The sequence below is a fragment of the Electrophorus electricus genome, chromosome 10 (genome assembly GCF_041902795.1).
Source record: "Electrophorus electricus isolate QZ-2024a chromosome 10, ASM4190279v1, whole genome shotgun sequence".
NCBI classification, from domain to species: Eukaryota; Metazoa; Chordata; class Actinopteri; order Gymnotiformes; family Gymnotidae; genus Electrophorus; species Electrophorus electricus.
The window spans coordinates 23,380,777-23,405,776 of NC_137506.1; the positions used below are offsets into that span (position 1 = coordinate 23,380,777).

Here is a 25,000-nt window from a genome sequence, read left to right on the forward strand (position 1 = left end):
CAAGGAATATCTACTCTAACAGCCTGTCTATATGCTGAAAAAGGAAGCTCACGTTTACGCTCCTGCCTCTGGTCTTGGGGCATTTCTTTCTATCCTCTTTCCGGAGTGAAACAAATAATGCTCAATGTCATGGTTGAGGTGTGTGCCTGTGAGAGGCTAAAAAGCATCAAGGCCACTCAATGTAGCATGAAGTCTGTGCCTTCCGGAAGGCTCACGCTCTCAGCCCACTGCAACAGCCACCAGACACACACACACTCCTCTGCTTCAACACACACCAAATGAATCTCCCTCTCACACACACACACACACACACACACACACACACACACACACACCTATTCCTGTCCTTGTCTTGAAATACACTACTCCTCTTGGCAAAATGCCCAATGTCAACATACAGTAAAGAATATTGTGTGTGTGTGTGTGTGTGTGTGTGTGTGTGTGTAAAACAGAAAAGGTCATGTAAAGAGATAGAAGGGAAAGGTGGCACATGTCCCGTAAAATGAACAGAGTACATACAGCATACAAGAAGAGAGGACTGCACGCTCCGCCATAGCAATCACAGATGCTCTACTCTTTCTGTTTCTGCAACAGATGAAATTTCCTGGAGAAGAGCAGTGGAAGAGACTCATGGTACTGATGGTGATGTAAAAGTGTTGGAGGCAGTTGTGGAAACACACTGGAGGTATGGAGGGAAGAGGGAGGGAGAGATGAGGGGGAAGTGTGTGTGTGTGTGTGTGTGTGTGTGTGGTGGGGGGGATGGGTAACATGAGGCATGTTGCTCAGACATTGAAAGGCTGATGTTTCAGTCTGCCAAACAACATAATGAGTCGTTGAGGCAGAAAAATATTAGCACCAGGGGAATATTGGGAGCGTGTGTGGGAGCGGGTAATTAGGAGCCAACCTATAGTGGCATGTTCCACCACAGAGGCCCTGACTACAGACTTACCCAGGGAAAGGTAGGAGCTCTGGCCCCAGCCAGCTTCCCACAACAACAGGACTCTTATTAAGACACGCTGTAGTGGATCAAGGTAAAATGTAATGTCAACCGCTAGTGCTAAATCCTGAAGGAAGGCCATAGATAAAAATAATGACTTATTTGTTAACATAATAGTGCAGGAAGCCTAGGAAGTTAAATGGACTGAACACACACACATACACACACCACTTAGCGATAAAGGAGATGTTGTGTTTTCTCATTATGATCCCAGCAGTGATCAATATGTTCAGGCATAAGATTCGTTCTTGCTTTTCACCCAATAATGACACACTGCAGCCACTGATCATGCTGCTGAAAGCGACATTACACTCTAGAACATTACACTCTAGAACATTATACTCTTAGGTGTTACACTCTAGAACATTATACTCTTAGACATTACATTCTGGAACATTATTCTCTTACACATTACACTCTAGAGCATTACAGTCTTACACATTACACACTAGAACATAATACTCTAGAACATTACACACTAGAACATTACACTCTTAGACATTACACAACAGAACATTACACTCTAGAACATTACACTCTTACACATTATACACTAGAGCATTATACTCTTACACATTACACTCTAGGGCATTACACTCTAGAGTATTACACTCTTGGACATTACACTCTAGAGCATTACACTCTAGGACATTGCAGTCTAGAGTATTACACTCTTGGACATTGCAGTCTAGAGTATTGCAATCTAGGACTTTACAGTCTAGAACATTACAATCTTGGACATTATACTCTAGGACATTACACTCTAGAGTATTACACTCTTGGACATTACACTCTAGAGCAATTACACTCTAGGACATTACAGTAGAGTATTACATGCTAGGACATTACACTCTAGGACATTACAGTCTAGAGTATTACATTCTAGAACATTATACTCTAGGGCATTACAGTATAGAGTATCCCCCTTTGGACATTACACTCTAGGACATTACACTCTAGAGTATTACACTCTTCCAGATGAAGTATGACTGAAATGTTGAAGCAGCACATATTTCTACTGCAGCTCTGGGGCATACCTTCATGAGTCTCATTATAATCTTATTCCTAATTCCAATCTATGCCTACGTTTGTGATACACCAAGTCTTAATATGGTTTAAAAGTAAACTTTAATATGGTCTCAGAGAACATGTGTGTTGGAAAAAGCATAAAACTGTAATGCTTTAGCATTTCATCATCTGATCACCATAAACAGGTTGCGAGCCCAACCTCTCTATCTGTGTGTGTATGTGTTGTGTAGGCTCATACTCAGTGAGAGTGATCTGCTGTAAGACTATAGTGTGTGGGCCCAGTCAGTATTTGAACAGATGTGAGTGTGGGTATGAGTATGTGTGAGGGTGTGTATGTATGAGTGTGCACGTCTGTGTGTGAGTTTGTATGTGTGAATGTGCATGAGTGTATGTGTCGGTGTGTATGAGTGTGTGTGTGTGTGTGTGTGTGTGTAGCAGCAGCATGAGCAGGGAGCACCTCTGGGACAGAACCTGTGCAGTAAAAATTAATGAACTCTGAACTCCTCGCTGGGCTGCTTGCTGCGCTGCTCCACCAAATTTCATTTTCAACCTCACAAGTCCAAGACATGCTGGGTGGCTTGTTGCCTCCACCACAATCCATCTTTCTGCTGGGTCCATTTTCATTTCAACCTAATTAAGGGCCTGAAATGAACATTATGCATTAGTTAAAGTGTCGGATCGCACTGCCTATCCTTAGAATGGTTCTTAGGGGGGCAAACCCAGCTGAAGGGTGGAGGGAGAGAGGCAGGAGGGGGGTAGAAGAATTAATTACACATCATTAGGGTACAAGTCATCTCACTGCAAATGTTGAGTTAAATGGAAGAATTAGTTCCTTCGTTGTGTTAAATAGTGAGCGCTGATTTAGTGCAGTCGCCGATTTATTGCACAGAGGTCACGTTAGAAGATGACAAAGCAGGTGTTGAAATCTAAACTCGGAGTGTCTAAACCACATCAATCTATGATCACGCATTTTAGAAACTATACAAGTGTATACTATTGTCATAAACTGCTGCGTGCTGTTCCCCCATACTGTATTCTATATCAGAGGGATTTCATTAGGAGTGACGTCAGAGCTTATTTGAGCTCTGCATTATCTACCAGCCCCTACCAGCGTCATTATCAAACATGAACGCGCCTCCGCGTTGGCTAACTCCGTAATTGGGCCTCTCGGGTGGAGCGGCTTTTGCTTCTTGTCTCGCCGAGGCGGGAAGGCAGCGGGCGGGGGTAGAGGTGGGGGGCAGCATTATCGCGAGGCGGCAGCAGACCGCGGGTGAGTCGGCCGGGGCTCGCGGCACGCACGGCCCCCTTATCGTCGTTCCTCTCCCGCGCCTTTTGAAGGTCTCTCCCGCCACCACTACCTGTAATCGATCTCCGGCCAGGGGAGGCGAGCGCCCGCCCCCACTCCGCCGCACTCGGGCCGGAGGACGGGTCAATCTCCCATGTTGGGATGATTTTGGAAGGGGGGGGGCACCATTGTCCTCTTCAGCGGACTGATTGCTTTTGTGCTTCAATTACTTTATCCCCTCCCCCACTTCAACAACCCCCCCCCCCCCCCCAAAAAAAAAAAAAAAACCCTGTTTGAAGTATTTTGTCCTGGATTGCATTAGGCAGGCTGAAATTAATCTACCATTACGGAGAAAATTTAAGACCCTAAAGCTTTGAGGGTGGCGGCAATAAAACAGTTTAACTGCTCTGCTGAAAACATGATTGGTTGAAGGCAGCCACAGAGCGTTTTATCATGTGCTAAAGAGCAGAAAGGGAGGACAGAATGCGGAAAGGGAGAGGCAGACAGGACCCCGCACTAGCTGGGAGATAGCTCCCGTAGCTAACGCCTGCAAACCCCGGGGCTCACGGCCCTGTGACACACAGTTTTTTGAAGTGCGGAATATTTAGATCAACTTGCCAAAAAAACATTAGCGGTGGGCTCTTTCCTCGATGCGCAGAGAAACTGAATCTAACAATGCTTTTGCTGGTTACTGATTGTTGCCAAAGTAATGCGTATGAATCCTTACTTCTGAACCAAGTGATGTGTCATACCACAGTGTTTCTGTGATTTATTTCAGGCATTTTCCTGGCCAGCTCTGTGGACAATAAGAGATCCTGGCTGTCTACTGAAAGGCATCTATAAACTGGATGGGGCCCATCGTCCACCTGTGTAGCTGCTCCATAGGTAAGTGCTTGTGCTGTAGCACTCCGGCACCTGAGCTGTAAATGTGTGGTGGGGCTAACGGAGACAGAGGAACACACAGTGCTCCGGGCTGACACAGCCCAGCTGAGTACCCGCCATTAGCTCAGAGCGGGAACTACGCCTACAGGGTCTTTGAGATTTGGAAAGGAACAGGGTCAACCCAGCCACACACTCACACACACACACACACTGTACCCTTGTTAGAGCGGAGAGGGGAATATGTGTGTCAGCAGGCAATGACTGAGAGTGGGGGGAGTTGGGGGGCTGTTGGGAAGCAGGGTATCCCCACGCTCTTCCCAGCTGACTTTGCGGCGTAATGAAGCGACAGAAGCGTGGTTCACGGCGTCCGCAGACGGCTGCGTCTGCCTAATCGCACCGGAGGAAACCCAACTAGTGTCTCTCTGAACAAAGCCCTTCCAGCTGTGGAGAGCAGCAGACGATTTCACTGATCCACTGATCTAATAGGTCAGAATTGGAAAAATATTCGCTCTCTGATCTAGAGGAAGAGATCTGACACTCTGTCTCTGTGTGTGTGTGTGTGTGTGTGAGTGCCAGTAATGGGAGTCCACGGGAAAGGTACAGCCTGTCTAAGATGCACACTCCTTGCTGTTTATTGATTAAAGAGAACACATAAACACGGGTGACACCAACTTCCTGCCGGCTAATTAAAGGGCTTAAATATTCATTCACCATAACAGGGCATTTTATTCTCTGCCCCACAGCACATGCCAGTACAGGCAGAGAGATGTACAAACAGTACACACCATTAAAAGTGGAGGGATGTACAAACAGCACACGCCACTATAGGCGGAGGGATATGCAAACAGCACACGCCACTATAGGCGGAGGGATATGCAAACAGCACACTCCACTATAGGCGGAGGGATATGCAAACAGCACACGCCACTATAGGCGGAGGGATATGCAAACAGCACACGCCACTATAGGCGGAGGGATATGCAAACAGCACACGCCACTATAGGCGGAGGGATATGCAAACAGCACACGCCACTATAGGCGGAGGGATATGCAAACAGCACACTCCACTATAGGCGGAGGGATATGCAAACAGCACACGCCACTATAGGCGGAGGGATATGCAAACAGCACACGGCCACTATAGGCGGAGGGATATGCACTCACTCCTGTGTTCTGCTGAACACCAGGTTCAGATCGGCACTGTTGTTACTGAAAAACTGAGCAGCCTGTTACAAAGAGCAGAAAGAAGATGGAGCTTTGGCATGAGACGCAGTGGCTGTGATTGAAACATGCCTTAGATGTTTCCAGAAGGGCGTTCTCTCTAAAGCTGCGTTTCTCCCCTCTGCCATGGAACAGCAGTGGGGCCAGAGACAGCAGACTGGGATGAACCTGCCATCAGACGGAACAGACCCCTATAAAGCGGTTGGTAATTGCGGTGATCATGTGTTCTGGAAGCAGATGAAACAGATCCCTGAGTCGGAGCAGCTCCACTTTGAATAGAAACGCAAGCATGTTGCTGGATTTGGACCCAAACTGAGGCAATTATTCGATGGTGAGAAAAAAGGGGGTAAAAAACGAAAACCTTAGCCAACCTCTGTGTGATTCTCTGTCATATGACGTCCACGCTGAACTGCGCTGAAGTGGTAGTACAGTGATAGCACGCGTACACACAAACACGCGTACACACAAACACGCGTACACACACACACACACAAACGCAAACACGCGCACACACGCGCACACACACACATACACGCGTACACACAAACATGCGTACACACACTCACACACACACAAACGCAAACACGCGCACACACACACATACACGCGCACCGTACTGTTTGTTCTGGCAGATCTGGAGCCTTGGCTGCCTGTGGATGCGCTTAGTTACATGGACTTTGATAGTGCAGATGGACCACACATGGGAACTTTGAAAAACACAGGGGAAGTTCTGACCCACGTTAACCCTTTTAAAGCTCTGTGTGTCATTCCACAGTGCTAAAAGGCAGTAAAACTACTGCGTTTGAAGTACGTTTCGCCAGTGTAGCAGTTGGGGAAAGACAAACCGCAGTGTTTACTGGGTTCCAGCTCTCACTGAAGCAGTCGGTGCTGCCTTTTGAAGTAAATAAATTCTGCTTATTTCTATGTTTGCACACACCCGCCTGCCTTGTTTGTGCAAGGACCAACAAGTGCAGTGTACACCAGATTTACATTTAAAAGGGGCCCCTGCGTGCAGTAGAAAATAAGTGTTGATTCGGAGGAATATCAGCTGTGAAATCGATTGAGGCTGCATGCAACCAAGCAGGCAGGCAGCGGCCACACATGCACCTCCCCCACCCCCCAGCCTTAACCCCACCCCCCAGCCTTAACCCCACCCCCCAGCCTTAACCCCACCCTCCAGCCAATCCCCCACTGCCTACCCTGCATCCTCTGCCCTGCCCCCCAGGCCCAGCTACAGGCTACTTCAAAAGGCAATTAGTCCGATTTCACATTGCCCAGCAGCTGAATAATTTTGTGCAATTTTCAGCCATGCTGGACTGAGGCCAACTTTACTGGAAAGCGCATAGCCCCCCTCCCCTCCCCCTCCCCTCCTCCCCTCTCCTCCCCTCCCCCTCTCGTGCACTCGTGATAATTTGGAAATCCTGTTGAAACATGGCTGTCCTAATTACACGCGGATCAGCACACACTGTCGCCTTTCCATAGCCTGCTCCCACTGGGTCCTAGTCACCTGTGGCCCCCCCCCCCCCCACACACACACACCCACACACACACACCCACACACACACCCACACACACACACACACACACACACACACCCACACACACAGAGCCCTCTAGTCCCTCTTACTAATTTCATCTTAGTACAGTGCTGTCAGACATCTCCCCTGTCTGGGAGCTTTTAATCGATTAGCTGAATGTCTCTATAATACATCAGCAGCTGCCAGGCTGAGGGATTCAGCAATGAGACAGTTTAATCACTCTACCTGTGTAGAAGCACAAAACAGCACTCGCTGCATCCTCAGTGCCATGAGGCTCCTCCCCCTCCCTCAGCCTCTGTATCTGGGCTCCTCCCCCTCCCTCAGCCTCTGTATCTGGGCTCCTCCCCCCTCCCTCAGCCTCTGTATCTGGGCTCCTCCCCCCTCCCTCAGCCTCTGTATCTGGGCTCCTCCCCCTCCCTCAGCCTCTGTATCTGGGCTCCTCCCCCTCCCTCAGCCTCTGTATCTGGGCTCCTCCCCCCGCCACCGCCAAGCCACAAAACCATACACACCCCACACATCCCCCCCCACACACACACTCTGACCCCGCCCCCCACACCCCCCCCAGGCCAAACATCCATCCCACACACACCCCGCGACCACACTTCCCACACAATTACACCCCACCATCACACACACCACAAACTCACCACATACACATCACACACATATTCCCCCCCAATCACACAATCCCACTCCATGACCAACAGATACCACACCCCACCACCACAAACACAGCACAGACACACACACACACCGCACACCACTGCTGCTGCTGCAGAATGCAACCAGTCAACAGTACCCAAATTATGTAAATGCCCAAAGTGCCTATTCACAGGGGTTTTGTTTACGGAAATTTGCCTGCGAGATCTATGTTCAGTTTGAGTAATGAAATCCTCGTTTCAGACACCTATTTAACATTCTCATTTAATCACTGCTATTAAGGCACAGTGCTGATGCAGAGTAAGATGCAAATATCATGCAAAATGTTCCAAAGCCTCCTTTCCATGTGTAACGCCTTGGGAGTGAGTTAAACAGGCATTCATTACCAAAAGCCAAATCAAAAAGACCTAATGTAGTAAAACACTGAAGCCTATAGAAAGCCAGGCTGAATTCCATCAGCAGTAACAGGCGCCGGCGCTTAACGGGGCTTGTGGTGGTGAGATGGCCTGTTCCAGCACCTATAAATATGCTCTGGTGTCAGATTTGTCTCCGTGCCTATATATACCTAGCATCAATAATTACAAACTAAAAGGCCTGAATCATTATGGGTGTCTGCCAGTGATGGATACGTATACGGGCTACGAGGGGACCAGAGGAGAAAGAAAACAGACAGTCCACTTTAGAAAGTGTCTACCGAATTGATTTAACAAGTTTAATGTGTGCATCAATGTGGGACTATTACTGGTCGTAAGCCTCAGTGATGCTATTTGTTCGACTGGCAAAATACTGCTCTTTAGAATGAGTGCATTAAGTCTAAAATTGCACAGAAAACCCTATTACAACTTTATTGCTGGTAAATTGGAACCAAACGTTGTCTGTATTTCAATTATTCTGAGTTAGCCGAGAAATAAATCGATTTTGTATAGGCTCAATCACAGAGACAGTGATGAGAAACGGCTTATTACACCCTGGCAACCCAAGACTGCTTCTTTGTTTTTCCCCTCAGCAATTTTCAAGAAATTGTCAATTAAGGACTTTCTCTCTGCTCCCTCTCTAGGCTCGGGGAGTACCCCGTCGACCTGCGCCGGAGACGCTGTCATGCATCTTGTATGGCTGAGCACCATTCTCAATGCTTGTTTGGTTTTAAATTTTAATCTAGCCCAGCGTGTCAACAAAACCTCACCCATCGTGACACGGAGGGTAATCATTATGTGGCTCATCTCCTGTCGGCATGGCGAGCACTCCCCTGATCTCGCGGAGAGTCCCCCCTGGCGTGGAACGTGCATCATCGGCACCCGCCGGGGCTCGGCCGCACCCTGGCGCGAAGGCCGGTGCGCTGCGTATGAGGCATGGCCACTTTAGGAGTGAGGGATCTCCGTTTCCACACGTGTGTCTGATGGTCACGGGGTCGTGGAATTTCAACCCCGGACAAAATGTAATGTGGAAATTAAGATATGAAACATTCATAAGGGTAGGAAAACCCTGCTGAAAGGTGAAATGGAATTCTGCCAACATATAAAACTATAAATCTTATATTACAATATAGAACTCGGAATTGACTTAGTGCTCACTAAAAAGATAAATGCTTAAAAAATAAATGCTTCATAAGTATTGCTTAGGCAGGATTCATATTACACTGCTCCAAAAAAAACTTAAATCACACATAGGATCTTGAACAAAAAATTCATGTTGGAAATCTTTACTGATTGCGCTCTTCGGTGAGAACAAAATGATGTAACAACGTTCAGTAGAAACCAAAACCATCAACCCATCGAGGGCTGGATTCAAAATCACACCGGAAATCAACGTAAACATTTGAAATCACAGGATGATCCTATTTACGTGAATTTCATCACAGCAACCCATAAAGTGGCTCAGTATTGTGCACGACCTCAGCAGAGACGCATCAGTCAGGAAGGACAAAGAGGGATTAACAGTCTGTGGTCACCGCCTGTAAAACAATCCTCTTCTCCAGCGCACCTGTTGTCATTTTCATTTGCACCGAAGCAGGAGAAATTGATTTATAATGGCTTAAGATTCCTAACTGGACAGCTTGATATCCCTGAAGTTTAACGGTCTTATTGTTATACTGTTTCCTTTTTGAGCAGAGTGCAAACATCTCTCCGTTTCTGTAGGAGTCCAATAAAATGTCTATAGTCCACCATTTGAAATTCCATTTGAATTCTAAACATGTAAGCTTTTTGTAGTCAGTTTTATATAAAGTGATGTATCAATTTCTGGCATTTGAAGGTGCGCGCAGGGGCACGCAGGGCTGCTCCACCTGTCTGCCAGGCCTGGTGGGACAGTGGAGGAAGCAGTCACATGGAGCAAATGAGTGAGAGAGAGCCCCATTACCCAGAGCCTCCGGAGGCGGTCCCCTCCCAGCCAGGCCAGACGAAAACCAGCAAACCCTCAGCGGAGTTTAATTAAAGGATCTGCATAATTTGAACGCTGCAAAAAAATAAATAAATAAAAAATAGAGAGAGAGCGAGAGAGAGAGAGAGAGAGAGGGGGGGTGAGAGAGAGAGAGAAAGAGAGAGAGAGAGAAAGAGAGAGAGAAAGAAAAAAAGTTAAAAATCAAATTGATGCCTTGAAGTTGATATCATTTAATGGCATCGGCTCCGGCTTCACCATCGAGCTGCTACAACCCACAGCAGAGGGAGCAGGAAGCCCTGATCCTCTCAGCGTTAAGACAAACGACACTCTCCAAAGCCTCCCCACCCTACTCCCATCCACCTCTCCCTCTCTCTCTCTCTCTCTCTCTCTCTCTCCCTCTCTCTCTCCTCTCGTCCTTACAATTAAAGCCCCTTGGCTGAGATGCGGCTTCTTCGTTCAGAGATGAGGAGACAACAAATCAGAGAGGGAGAACAGAGTGCCGTTATTAATCAGGGGAACATGTTCTCCCTGACCCGCTCTAAACAATGGCGGTCCGTGGCGCTGGATGCCGCCAGCCTCTCTCGGGCGCACGCAGATCCCTCTGGCACTAATTGGCTCGGCAGGCCAGGCGCCGCCAGACAGTGGTGGACGGGCGGTGCCGCTAACAGCGCTGCACCCACACAGGGGAGGAGACGAAGGGACGGAGCTTTGACTCATTTCCACTGAACTGAGGACTGGGGTTTGTGGTAAAATATGCGAATAGTGAGTAATGATAAATGGTACGAGCCAATCAAACAAATCACAAACACTCTAAGCACACTGGTTTCTTGTATGATAATAAAAGCATTTCTATTTACATGTTTGTTTGTTTGGAGATTGAATAACTTTTTCAGTCTTGGATATTTTAATACCAGGCTGATAGTCTACGGTTAGGCCGATCTTTGTCCAGGAAGCCGGTCTGCAATGACTAGGTGATAACATTGTGTTTCTCTTCCACAGTCTCCAGTGAGTTCAGCAAGGAGGCATTTATACTGTACTCTGTTGTAATACTGAACCAAAGAGAGGAGTGGGTTATTCAGTAGTCTATTTTCAGAGGAAAAGTGTCCTGAGAGTCTCTTACACTAAAGTACCTGGCATCCTAAAGCCAGACTCTTGTCAAATCTATATTTCATTAACAGTTAGAGAGGACTCTGGAATTTACATTAATCAATTTTCACTGGCTCTAACATTTTCCATAGAAAAAGTGAAAATTGTACAATAAGATTGGACCAGAAACTATACACGAATCCTGGCTCATAGGATATTGATAAAGATTGATAAATTAAGTAAATTTCTCAAACACACTGTCAAACTAAGAGTGTAAGTGTTAGAAACGTACAACATGGAGATGTGTGTGCTATTGCAAATTACTTAAAACTGGCAACAAATTCCATCAAACAGAGCCTGCAATTTAGCCTGGGACTTGAAATGCGGGTTCCCATCAAGCGGCTACTCGCGCCGAGAGCTTCTGCAACTCAAAACAACGAATTTCATTTATTATTCATGCATACATATACATTCTCATTAGTGGCTGCCACCATGTGAAGGCAGATAGCGAGGCTGAACACGGGTGGGGCGTGTTGGGGGGGGTCGACTGGGCTGCCTGAACGATGGACTCCTGACAGAGAGCACAATCACCCGTGCGCTCTGCGCTAGCCTGCAACTGGACGGTAGGACTGGACTCCATATTGGCTCTAATGTCAGCCCGACCCTCGGGGCGGCTAGAGCCACAGAACAAAAGAGAGCGTGACGAGAGAGCGACAGACTGAAAGTGAGACAGAGAGAGGGAGAGAGAGAGAGAGAGAGAGAGAAAGAGAGAGAGAGAGGCAGAGAAAGACAGAGAGAGACAGGGAGAGAGAGAGAGAGAGAGAGAGAGAGAGAGAGAGAGAGAGAGAGAGAGTGTGCGAGAGAGAGTAGTCTGTGAGAATTCTGGGATGCTGTCTTTGTTATTGGAGCTGTCATGCACGTCTCCGGGTGGAGAGGCAGCCCTCCCTGGCTCCTGTGTGCTGTGTGATGCACGTCTCCGGGTGGAGAGGCAGCCCTCCCTGGCTCCTGTGTGCTGTGTGATGCACGTCTCCGGGTGGAGAGGCAGCCCTCCCTGGCTCCTGTGTGCTGTGTGATGCACGTCTCCGGGTGGAGAGGCAGCCCTCCCTGGCTCCTGTGTGCTGTGTGATGCACGTCTCCGGGTGGAGAGGCAGCCCTCCCTGGCTCCTGTGTGCTGTGTGATGCACGTCTCCGGGTGGAGAGGCAGCCCTCCCTGGCTCCTGTGTGCTGTGTGATGCACGTCTCCGGGTGGAGAGGCAGCCCTCCCTGGCTCCTGTGTGCTGTGTGATGCACGTCTCCGGGTGGAGAGGCAGCCCTCCCTGGCTCCTGTGTGCTGTGTGATGCACGTCTCCGGGTGGAGAGGCAGCCCTCCCTGGCTCCTGTGTGCTGTGTGATGCACGTCTCCGGGTGGAGAGGCAGCCCTCCCTGGCTCCTGTGTGCTGTGTGACGCACGTCTCCGGGTGGAGAGGCAGCCCTCCCTGGCTCCTGTGTGCTGTGTGATGCACGTCTCCGGGTGGAGAGGCAGCCCTCCCTGGCTCCTGTGTGCTGTGTGACGCACGTCTCCGGGTGGAGAGGCAGCCCTCCCTGGCTCCTGTGTGCTGTGTGACGCACGTCTCCGGGTGGAGAGGCAGCCCTCCCTGGCTCCTGTGTGCTGTGTGATGCACGTCTCCGGGTGGAGAGGCAGCCCTCCCTGGCTCCTGTGTGCTGTGTGATGCACGTCTCCGGGTGGAGAGGCAGCCCTCCCTGGCTCCTGTGTGCTGTGTGACGCACGTCTACAGGTGGAGAGGCAGCCCTCCCTGGCTCCTGTGTGCTGTGTGATGCACGTCTCCGGGTGGAGAGGCAGCCCTCCCTGGCTCCTGTGTGCTGTGTGACGCACGTCTCCGGGTGGGGAGCAGCGCTGAGAGGAGTGTGCAGGTGCTGCCCCACAGCCACCACGATCAAACCGCCCTTATTAGAGACAGTAATGAATAAAACGGGCGGCCGAAAACTGTTAGTCATGCGTTGAGATGGCAATAGCTAAACGCTTCACGCATGACTCGGTGGGTGTTTGGAGTGGGTGTGGGCTCCTCTCGACCCCACCGCTCTCCCTGTGGCCCCAGCTCACTACTAAACGCTAAAAATCCATTGGTTTCGATATGAAGCCCTTTGTGACAGCAGGCAAACAGGCTGATTAAGGGGAGTAGGGCTACAGAGGGGCAGAAAATGGTGTGATTAAATTGGATGATTAGGGGAATCATTTGGGTCCTGTTTGTGTGAGTGTGAGTGTGTGAATGTGTGTGTATGTGTGTGTGTGTGTGTGTGTTGGTGTGTACATGTGTTAATGTGTATGTGCGTGGGTGTTAGTGTGTATGTGCGTGTGTGGGCACGCACATGTGTGTGAGTGCGTGTGTATGTACGAGTGTGTTAGTGTGTATATATGTCTGTGTGTGTGTGTGTGTGTGTGTGTGTGTTGGTGTGTGTGCGTGTGTTAATGTGTATGTGCGTGGGTGTTAGTGTGTATGTGCGTGTGTGGGCACGCACGTGTGTGAGTGCGCGTGTATGTACGGGTGTGTTAGTGTGTATATATGTCTGTGTGTGTGTGTGTGTGTGTGTGTGTTGGTGTGTGTGCATGTGTTAATGTGTATGTGCGTGGGTGTTAGTGTGTATGTGCGTGTGTGGGCACGCACATGTGCGAGTGCGTGTGTATGTGTGTGTGTGCGGGCCAAAGTGGCCCATGCAGACTGATGGCGTGCTCTCGGGACAGAGCAGTGCATCACAAAACACAGCAGCAGGCTCAAAAAAAACTGAAGGGCATCCACCATTCCAACTAATGTCCTTAATAATGGAGTTAGTCCAGTCTCTCTCAGTATGAGACAAATGGAGCATTATTGGCTTATAGGCTGTAGTAAATAATTTAGTTTCCAATATTCAGGCTGCTTTGACAGTAAATTAGAATGACATGAAAAGAGCTTGTTGAATAAAGAAAGTATCCAATCAAATTTAATTGGCTTGACTTAAGCAGCAGTAATATGTTTTATAGTTAAACCAACTTGTCTCAGAGCTTTATAACATTGCATGAATCAAAATGTTAAAAATATTCCTTTGATATCCAGCTTTTAAAATGTCCCACTACCAGTATTGTTTCTCGGCCCCTCCCCTGTTTGCAGCCTAATGTACTCTGCGTGTGGGCCTTCCCGGTTTGCCTAGGCCAGGTGCTTTGCCGCTCTGTGCTTTAGCCTCCTTTACGCTAATGACCCAGCATGGCATGTGGGAGGGATCAGCCCACTGTAGTGATTCCAGAGGACCATCCTGGAGGCCTCTGCGCTCATCCTTCACACACGCAGGCACGCACGCACGCACGCACACACAGACACACACGCACACACACACATGCACACACACACCACTGTATTACAGTCAGGATTAATCTTAAACCTAATTGTTTTAGCAGTGTATGGAATATGTGTAATCTGGAACAATACAATTTTCTTCCCTGTGAGAAAGTGAGACTTTTGTAACTAAACTTTGCTGGTCAACTCTTTGGCACAGTAGGTAAGACGAGATCTGCAGCCCATGTGAAGTAAAGGTAGTGATTTGTATCACTTTGTGAAGATATTAGCCACAGCTGACTACAGGTTCAATCACAGAACTGGAAAGAAGGGCCTCCATATTAATTTCAGCTGTCTCTCTGATTTATTTCTCTATTATTGGACCATTTGCAAAAGGACTAATTATAGGCCAGAGTCAGGGAGGAATGGAGGTGACATCCCCACAGACCAGGTCTGACTGGTCAGTGAGAATAAAAGCATTTAGCCATACATCATCATAGCACTTCCATCCGCTCAGAAAGAATGATCATGTTCTTATATTGCCAGACGTTTTACACTTCTGCTGAAAAAAATATCACTTCACTTCACAGGAGACACACACACACACACACACGCGCACACACACACACACACGCACACACACACACACGCACACACACACAGAAGTAGCACCCATAAACATAGCCACAAGCAGACTTCTGGGAAGCGGACGGTGTGCCTCGCCCAGTCCCTGCCAGGCCTGGCTTTGTTGTCTCCATTCAGAGGAGAAACAGGCAATTAAAAGCACAGTCGCACACAAGTGTTCTGTCCAATCATCTCAAACAGCTAGCTGCGTTTAGACGTCCCAGAGAAAAACCCGCACAATGAAAGGTCTAATTTAATAAGAAAATTATAGGCTTTTCCCTTCATACCACAGTGGTGTGTCCCTGTTTTCCATTTAATGGAAATCTATTCATGAGCAAAGTATGTACACTGTTCACTGTTATTAAAACACATTGTTCGACAACAATGCTTCCTCAAGCTGTTTCTGCCAACCCCCACATAAAAGAGGAGGTGTACAAGTAATTGTTTCCATGGCAATTACTACTTTCTTTGGTGTGCATTCTAAAATAAAGAAAATAACACAAACATGCCCACAGCCTCCTCGCAGCCAAAAGCAATTTCCTCTTCTAAATTTAGTTATGCGAAGCCTATGGGCATCATCAGCATTTAGTAATTAGTTTTATAATTACTGCTGTTTTGCTCACTGTCATTCAATTTCTCTTACACCACGACTAGGGACTGAAACGTCTCATACTCACAGCTGGGCAAATTACCATCCGTTCATACAGTGAGAAATATCAGAGAAGACTTACATTTTTTTTTTTATTTTTTTTTTTTACCCAAGATGCTTTGCATGCTGCAACACCTCTGAGCTTGCCATTTCCCAGGTCCAGGACGCACGGCGGGGACAGAGGCTCCCTCGGTGTTGTGAGGGTCTATTGTGATGCAAACACCATTAATTCCCTCATTACCATTAACAATGAGCGTGTCAGAGTGGGCGGAGTGCAGGAGCGCTTTAATCAGCGCCCTCCTCTTGGCTGGCCCGCGCCGCGGCTCCGGCCCCCTTCAGACGGAGGGCTCCGGGAGCGGAGCGCCACGGCCCCGTCACTTTGTGCTGCGGTCAAAAGCTTTCGCCAGCTTGCCCTGCTGGCTGCGTTTGATATGCTGATATGTCGCGGGTCTCGGGACGTGGCGTGGTGGCGTGCGCGCACGCGTGCTCCTCCGGCTCGGTGCCGAGCGGGAGGGCCGCGGGGTGGAGGAGCAGCGGAGGAGGGCGGATGTTTCATTAAGGTCCCTTTGGAGTTTATTGACGAAATTCTGCTAATTGGTAACAGCGTTTGGCAGCTCTTCCCTGGTCCCTGCCGATGCACGGTGGAAAGACCTAAAGTTTTTGGATTGTAAAAAGAAAAATAATTGCGTTCAAACTTTTAGAGGTACTTGACGATGCAGCGCGCGGAGATATAGGGCAGCAGGGTGGTGTTTCCTTCACCGTGTCCTAAACAGATGTGGTGGAAAGCACGGCGTTCCAGATCAAACCCCGATAAGCAATAAGCACACAGGCCTCTTCCGTTCGGCTAATAAAGACAGATGCTTCCGCTCCTTCCACACCACATGCACATCCAGCTGGGCAGAGCAGAGCCCCTGCTGAGCAGATCCCCACTGCGGTGACAGCGGAACAGAATGACCACGCAGGATGGAGCATTTTATCACTGAACACATCGACAGTGTGTACATGGACACCAGGAGTCCATTCACCCCCATTATATCAAACTGAACCCACAGGCGTAAGACACGTGACTGGCAGAGGTTTGCAGCATATGGTTTTTAAAGAGACAGAGAAAGGAAGAGTGTGTGTGTGCATGAGTCTGTGGGTGTCTGGGTATGTGTTAATATGTGTGAGTACGAATGTGAGCGCGTGTGAGTGTGAGAGAATACGGCGTGTGTGTGTCTGTGTGTGAGTGTGTGTGTGTGTGTGTGTGGGCCTGGTGAAGTGTGGCATTTTGGTGACTGCTCTCTGCTCTGCATGCATAAGTAATGAATGCACAGGTGGTAGAGCAGGTCAGGAGGGCCTCGGCTGCATCCGAGCCGCCGAAAGGTCACGCTTGTTTGTGCAGTGTCCTTCAACAGACGTGAGACGCCTCAGACAGAGACTAGCAAATTTCGGTTAAAACGCTTCGGAAAAAAAAAAATAGTTGATGGGTCAATTACGGTAAAGGTCAACGGGTGTGAAGAGGGGGGCCATTCACTCGCAGGAGTTATGATAACAAATCAACACTTGAGAAGTGGAGGTCAAATTCTTTTAGTTCAGATGCCAGTAATATCAGGAGCTTTTATTATAGATAAGGGGGCCTGCCGCCTCTGCTGTGTCGCCCGTGTTCTGTGCTGGAGGAGCCGGCGTCGTTTTAATGATGTTTGGCCTCTCCGAGCTCCGGCAGCAGCCCGACGCCGGCGCCTACCCCTGCTCCGGCCGCGCAGAAATCGGAATATGGAAGCATGTTGGTTTTTCCTTAAGCAAAGAGCTCTTCCTGCAGAGCAGAGAGATCTTCCGAGCACAGCTGCGCCCAGATTTCCCTAAAGGTTACAATCATCAGTTATTATGTAGAAACGCCTTACAAGGAGTCAGCTTGGGTTTTTTTCCTGCGTGAATCTGGTGTAATAACAGCGGTAGGGACACTGATGCAGGCTCGCCGTGGAAAGTCACGGGCAAATTGAATGAAGGACTGGACTGCCAAATGAACTGGGGGGATGAGGCAGGAGGGGTTGGAGCAGGCTTCCAGGCATCAGAAACAATATCATTTTCCTGCGGCTCACCTTGTCTCGTGTGCTGACAATCCAGAGGAGAAATGGGCCTCGCTCTCTACGCCGCTGCCCCTGATGCAATAACACACCATATGCCTGTTTTAGCATGCTCCGCCGCCTGGCCCCGCGACAGCCGCGCGCCCATCAAAAACACGCCCCGGCACTTTCATCCTAAAACAATCCGGCGGCAGCCGGAGAGGGAAAACTCCGCGGCGCTTTAGGTCAAGGCCGCGCACGCTCGCTCCGATCGGAGAATAAACACAGATTCATGGGCTTGGAGGGACTGCCAGCGCTCTGAGTATCCATTAACTCCAGAGACGCGGCCAGCACAACGGCAATCGATAGCAGCCTCGGCTCGGGACGCGCTGCAAATAAAATGGGCGCTGCTCCGGATTCAGTTCAGAGTGCTGCTGTCAATGAGATGGAAGGACGTAGAGTGAGTCTCCCCCCTCCTACAGCATTCCACCTCACCTTGCTGAGGATTCATTAAACCACACGTAGTCCGGGTAGTTAATACCTCCCGGCCCCCTCGGTTTCTTCCTGACTCGGGAGTGTGGGCCGTGCGCTCCCTCGCCGCGCGGAACGCAGCAGCCTGGCAAAGTGTCCGGGCTGCTCTACGCCGAACGGTTCTGTATATACGTTTGCTCGTTAAAATGCATGCGGCTCTTCAAAGTGCGACGGCAGTGATGCCATCTGTCGTGTGCTGGCCGGGATACACAGAGTGCTGGCTCTGCAGGCGCCTGCAGCCGTCCCGCTTGCTGCGGACCTGCGGCTACTCGCTGGGTTGCGTTCGTGGGATATGCCAGAAATGAATATCATGCACTGACACATATTAAATTAAGTCTCACACCAGAACATCCGAAACGCTTCACAAATGCGACTCCAGACAGAGAGATCCGTAAAATACACACAAAATGTGAAACGAAAACACAGTCCACTAACACCCCAAGAAAAGCACTACCTGTTCTTTGTTTTTTTGGAAAGTTCCATATAACATGGCCACATCGTGTATCACCTATCAATTAAGATTTGTTGACTAGCAACACCTATAACTCATACAGTCATTACTGTCCAGAAGAGAATCCATAGTTACTGTTAAATCTATAGACTGTTTCACAGACGTACTGCTCTCTACTAATTAGCCTTCCATGAGGCTCCACGGACTGTCTCTCCCATTCCCTCAAAGCTGCTCTCTCTCTCTCTGCCGTCTCACGGCCTCACAGCTGGCCGGCTGGAAACTATGCTTTCCTTTTGTTCCATATTCTTCTCTGATTCTAGGTGCTACGAACAATGCGGGATTATTCAAAGTTACTCTATAGCTGATAAGAAGCCATTCCAATAGCAAAACCATTTGAATAAAACAGAATAGAAGAGAACCGGGAGGTTTTCTGTGTGGCCTCTGACCTTTGACTGAGGTGTTAGGTGGTGGGCCTTCAATCCGCAGGTTCCATGGTGGGTCGCCCTGGTTGGCGAAGTCCCTCATCTTCAGGTAGCTGATGGTGAGGCGGATAATGGAGGCCTTGTCCAGCTGGCTGGTAATGGCTCCTGGCAGGGGCAGCATCTTAGCCAGCTCGTAGAACTCAAAGTTCTCCTTTCCCCGGCGGGAGCGCGCTGCGTCACGTGACTTCTCCTTCCTCAGAGCCTGCAACCTGAGGAAGAGGAGCACAGCTTAGGAGCACGGATGCAGCAGTTAACCGCCAGCGGGACGTTTTGCGTGGTTCTTTCTTACCCGAATCGAAGAACGATCGTTGGTTACATTAGCAAAGCTAAGCAGTGGCATACAGAAGGAAATTGCTTCCTGCAGCCTTCACTCCTTCTCAGCACTTTTCGCATGTGCCTTGTAATCTTTTTAAAATGCACTGATCGCCACAAACCTCCTCAGGTGTACAGTACTGGCAAGCCAATGACACAGCTCATCGGCGAGAGACTTTATAGTTACTGTATATCTGTCCTTGACTCTTTATCGTCGACTGTTTAAAAACAACAGCGCTAAAGTTCCAGCCGCACTAACTTTGTTCTGGTCTGCATGGAGGCCTCAGCTCAATTGTTTCAGTCACTAGAATCCAGAAGTGGGTCGAAGTTTTGCTTAACTCAAGCCCGGGATCCCCAGCGAGGAATGAATCTCACGTGAATGAATCTCACGCCGCCACCTTTTACCAGACGCCCAGCTGGCAGGCCAGTGATCCTCTTCACTGGCGAATGCGTTTAGTGGGGAAGGAGAACACTGAGCCGATATGTTTTGGCTCTCAGGGTCTGCCTCGATATCATACCCAAAACACGCAGCATAACAAGCGTGTGAGGCTTTGTAGTGGGCTATCACTGCTACTGCAACATGCACCTCAAGGCTTATTCAGAGATCTCATACAAGGTATGGAATCGCTCCCAATTTCATGAGCACTGTGTCCTTAAGAAACTATGCTTCAAGTTTTTTTTCAGTATCGACACCTTGTCTAAAAGCTAAACTGTGCTTTCATTGGAACACACGAAAAATCCGTGGAAACCCCCCCCCCCACCCCGATCTGAGTCAAGACCTTTTTATGGGAGAGGCACATGAATCTCTGCCGTTTAAAGAGCACGTGACTACACGCGACCTGAGACGCTCCACTAATGACGTAAGGTACAGGGCGCAGCGTTTGGTTTAGAGGTTTGTGAGGTTTGACTGGCATGATTTATGTGATTTTCAATCAAACAACCCGGAACAGCCAGTTCCACACTTCCAAAAAATGGGACTGCCCACTTTCAGTGGCGTTCATCATCTCCAGACGTTCTGAATTAAGTCAGTAATAAATCAGCCCCAGATCCCTGGCACTCCCCACCGGCCAACGCTTCCATTAATTTTTTACCACCACAAATGCAAAGTCGGTTAGAGCAAATGCTGAAAGATGAGGAAGCAAAAGAACATCACGCAGGAAGATGAAGAATGACTGCTGTTGGAGAAAAATCATCTAATAGCATTTGTCTGTATATCTGTAATCTCAGTAACTAACAAAGCACAACACAAAACAGATCTGAAATGGAGCTCTCATATCCAATATAAACACACATGTGCACATGCCCCCCCCCCCACACACACACATCCACACACACATCCACACCCACACCCACACACACACACAGTGCAGCCTACTCTGCCTCTTTTGGAAACTGGGCTCTATATTGAGTATGCAAATAAAGTCCTTAGAAGCGGCCTTGAATTCTCCCGCTCCTCTCTGCCCTTTGGCCATTCATTCACAATGTATGCAATTTCCAGTGAAAACTCACCAAGCAGCATTTCGTGCACCTTCACGAGACTGCCGAAACCTGCCTGTGCCTAATGCTACACACACCATCGTCCAGATCAATTTATGTTGCTTTTCATAAGCATAAAAATGCGTAATAGGATGATTTTACCACCAAATATAGACACACACACACACACTATGGTCCTACAGCCCACTGGCAGATTGCTATTCTCCATCTTCTGGGCCGCAGCGGCACAAGAAGAAAAACACCATTTGATGGTCTGCTGCTCAGGCCGTATATAAAGCTAGTTGTAATGGTTGTTTGGAGGCAAAGTGCAACAGAGCAGCAGAATTTCATTTGTTCCGCAAACTTGGAAAGCATTATGTTGGCCTGCCAAATATTTCTGGAAGTGTCGGGGGTTATGTGACCTTCACCCTGGCGACATATTTATCACGTTCTATGAGAGTAAAAGCAACAAACATGAAACAAAATCATGGCGATATACACAAGCTGCCATCCAATGACTTTTTAAGTACCTTTCAGAGTGAAAGGACGAGGTAGCGCTGAGCTGAAGGTGTGATGCTGCTCAAGGTTTAAGGACGAGGTAGCGCTGAGCTGAAGGTGTGATACTGCTCAGGGTTTAAGGACGAGGTAGCGCTGAGCTGAAGGTGTGATACTGCTCAGGGTTTAAGGAGGAGGTAGCGCTGAGCTGAAGGTGTGATGCTGCTCAGGGTTTAAGGAGGAGGTAGCGCTGAGCTGAAGGTGTGATGCTGCTCAGGGTTTAAGGAGGAGGTAGCGCTGAGCTGAAGGTGTGATGCTGCTCAGGGTTTAAGGAGGAGGTAGCGCTGAGCTGAAGGTGTGATACTGCTCAGGGTTTAAGGAGGAGGTAGCGCTGAGCTGAAGGTGTGATGCTGCTCAGGGTTTAAGGAGGAGGTAGCGCTGAGCTGAAGGTGTGCTGCTGCTCAGGGTTTAAGGAGGAGGTAGCGCTGAGCTGAAGGTGTGATGCTGCTCAGGGTTTAAGGAGGAGGTAGCGCTGAGCTGAAGGTGTGATGCTGCTCAGGGTTTAAGGAGGAGGTAGCGCTGAGCTGAAGGTGTGCTGCTGCTCAGGGTTTAAGGAGGAGGTAGCGCTGAGCTGAAGGTGTGATACTGCTCAGGGTTTAAGGAGGAGGTAGCGCTGAGCTGAAGGTGTGATACTGCTCAGGGTTTAAGGAGGAGGTAGCGCTGAGCTGAAGGTGTGATGCTGCTCAGGGTTTAAGGAGGAGGTAGCGCTGAGCTGAAGGTGTGATGCTGCTCAGGGTTTAAGGAGGAGGTAGCGCTGAGCTGAAGGTGTGATACTGCTCAGGGTTTAAGGAGGAGGTAGCGCTGAGCTGAAGGTGTGATGCTGCTCAGGGTTTAAGGATGAGGTAGCGCTGAGCTGAAGGTGTGATGCTGCTCAGGGTTTAAAGATGAGGTAGCGCTGAGCTGAAGGTGTGATGCTGCTCAGGGTTTAAGGAGGAGGTAGCGCTGAGCTGAAGGTGTGATACTGCTCAGGGTTTAAGGAGGAGGTAGCGCTGAGCTGAAGGTGTGATACTGCTCAGGCTCAGTCTGTCAAAACCTTCTGACACCACATCACTCTCAATCTACAGTGATTACAGTGATTTATAGTGATTACACTTTAATGTTTTCCCATAGAAACATTGTCATTTTGGTGGGAAACATCAAACTGCCAATTCTGAGTCAACGCCTCCTTGTATCAGACAGGCTTTGAGAGACACAGCTCTGGGTTAGATATACACTCACTGACCAGTTGATTAAAACACACACGCCTTGCACACACACTCAAGGATCACTTCACTAGGTGCACCTGTCTAACATCCGGTCCACGTATCTTGCACACTTAATAAGTTGAACTGAAATGTTATATATTGGACAACAGATCTTGGCTGCCATAGTTGGTTTCACAGGACATGTATTGCTGAGTGATTAGTAACTGAAGTCGAGACTTTAATATATGAAGAGCCAAACCAATAAGGAATATTCCTTTCAAATGTAGGATGAGCTCTCTTTAAACAGAAAGCAGAATGTTTAGTTTCAGAAGGACTTTTGGATCACTAGTATTAAAGTGCAATTTTCCTGAAAGCACCGAAACGCCACTGAGGAAATGAAGACTAGCAACAACCACACACATGGCCTTTATTAGGGAGTTAATGCACGATATTTCCTCTTGTTTCAGACAGAAAGATGCAGCCAGCTGAACACGGCAGAGGTCAGTGTCTCATGAAACATTTTCTGATTAAATATCAAAGGGAACAGCAGGGTGTCTCAACATGTGTTATGTAAACAGCTAATATTTGAGTGATTCGCCTAGCACACGACCATCTTGCCCTGTTTACCAAATGAGCTCCTCATGCCAGCACATTCCATCTCTAAGAAAGGGGGAAAACAATACCAAGCACTTTAAACTTGTGCAACTGATCATCTAAGATTGCTGTAATTACCTTCATCATTGTCGAAAAGGCAGCCAGACAAGAAATGTCACTTCAGATTATCCTCCTGCCTCCTGAAGCAACAGATGACACCAGTGATCAGAGACTAAATGCCAAAACCAATCAATTCCTTTTGTGAATTTTCGCCTTGCTGCAGTAACAAAGGCCATAGTCTACGTTCTTCTCCTAATTAAACCAAATGTTGTATCTATGGTAACCTCATTAATGTACTCATCCACTTAGTTACACCTATATCATGTGAGTGGTCATCACCGAGAAGGATTATGAAGGAAAATATTATTGAGCAGAATGTCCCAAAATATTATAGTGCGTAAAATGTTGTGATATTGGAAGTGGACAGTGTTGCTGAGAAAAATGCTCTGGAATGTGAAATATTCCACACAACAGAGACTTGCAAGATGCAGAGTCTACTTAAAACAAACAGAATGTGTAAAACAGAAAAAATAACTTAAACAAATGTCATTTATTCCAGCTGAAATCACTGAGCCTACATGTGGTTAGCTGCACTGGTGAAACTATACGGTAAACAGCTGTAACAATGGAAATCAAAACAGTACCACAGGCGTTGCCAGTGGCGATGGTTAAAGAAGCAGGTGTTCAGATGTCCACTGCTGCTAAAGAGCAAGACTACTCGTGACATGCACTAGTTCCCTACAAGGTCTGTGTGTGCACTCCTCTATCAATCAGTAAAGTGGATCTGCCTGTGCTGTAGATATGCGCTGGCCTCATTAGAGCTGTCATTCCAATGCTTGTCCGCGGTGACTTTGATATCTCGAGAACTGTGTGTGTGTACGCGTGTTTGTGTGTGTATATGTGTGTATGCATGTGTATATATGCATGTGTGTCTGTGTGTGAGTATATGCGTTTGTGTGTACGCGTGTGTCTGCGCGTGTTTGCGTGTGTGCGCTTGTGTGTGTTTGCGTCCATGTGTTCAAGTGTGCCTGTGTGTGCGCTTGTGTGTGGGTGTGTGTGTGTGTGTGTGTGTGTGTGTGTGTGTGTGGAGAGTCAATGACAGGGGCCATGCAGGAGATCTATAGCAGTGTCATTTGCACACAGCATCAACCTCACTAATACCCTGATGTAAAGCTGACTGCTATTAGCAGGTAAGCATTAGCACTGCTTCACACACGCTCTGTACTGCTATACACACAGAACCCACTACAGGAATCGTGGAAAATCCCAGTGATGTCACATCAGAGCCATACATTCAGATTACAACCCACCGCGGCTCGGCTCTGAGAAACCGCGGGATTGTCAGCTCTCGGTCAAACGCAAGGGCGCACGCTTGCTCGTTCCGCAGTGACTCATGCATGCGCAAGGGAAAAAAAACAAAAAACACGCATATCAGCAGGTGACTCCTTTGGCGTGCCTTCTGTTTAAATGCACCTTCCCTCGTAAAGGAGGGACGAAAACCACCCAAACAATAAGCTGGAGGCAGCTGCAGGAGCTCACGCTCGGAGCCGCCACGCTCACGTCGCTGGTTTGGCTCGTGCTGGGCTATTAAAAGCAATACCTGCTGAAAGCACAATAGGGGAAGAATAAAGCGGGTTAGAGGGAGGAGCGCACGGAGC

The 25,000-nt window shown here is 48.5% G+C and overlaps 1 protein-coding gene and 1 long non-coding RNA gene across 6 annotated transcripts in view; one reads left to right on the forward strand and one right to left on the reverse strand.

Moving 5' to 3' along the window:
* The window catches only part of npas3 (neuronal PAS domain protein 3), a 220,275-nt gene that overhangs the window by 120,391 nt on the left and 74,884 nt on the right, over positions 1 to 25,000 (reverse strand). For all 5 annotated transcript variants that reach the window (XM_081721169.1, XM_027013213.3, XM_081721167.1 and 2 more), the window contains one exon: positions 19,126 to 19,370. In XM_081721169.1, the coding sequence (XP_081577295.1) occupies positions 19,126 to 19,370 (245 nt within the window). The remainder of the gene's footprint in view (positions 1 to 19,125; positions 19,371 to 25,000) is intronic.
* LOC118242328 (uncharacterized) lies at positions 3,776 to 10,812 on the forward strand. Its single transcript, XR_004776770.2, has 3 exons — positions 3,776 to 3,945; positions 4,090 to 4,196; positions 8,670 to 10,812. It is a non-coding gene; the product is annotated as an uncharacterized LOC118242328 (long non-coding RNA).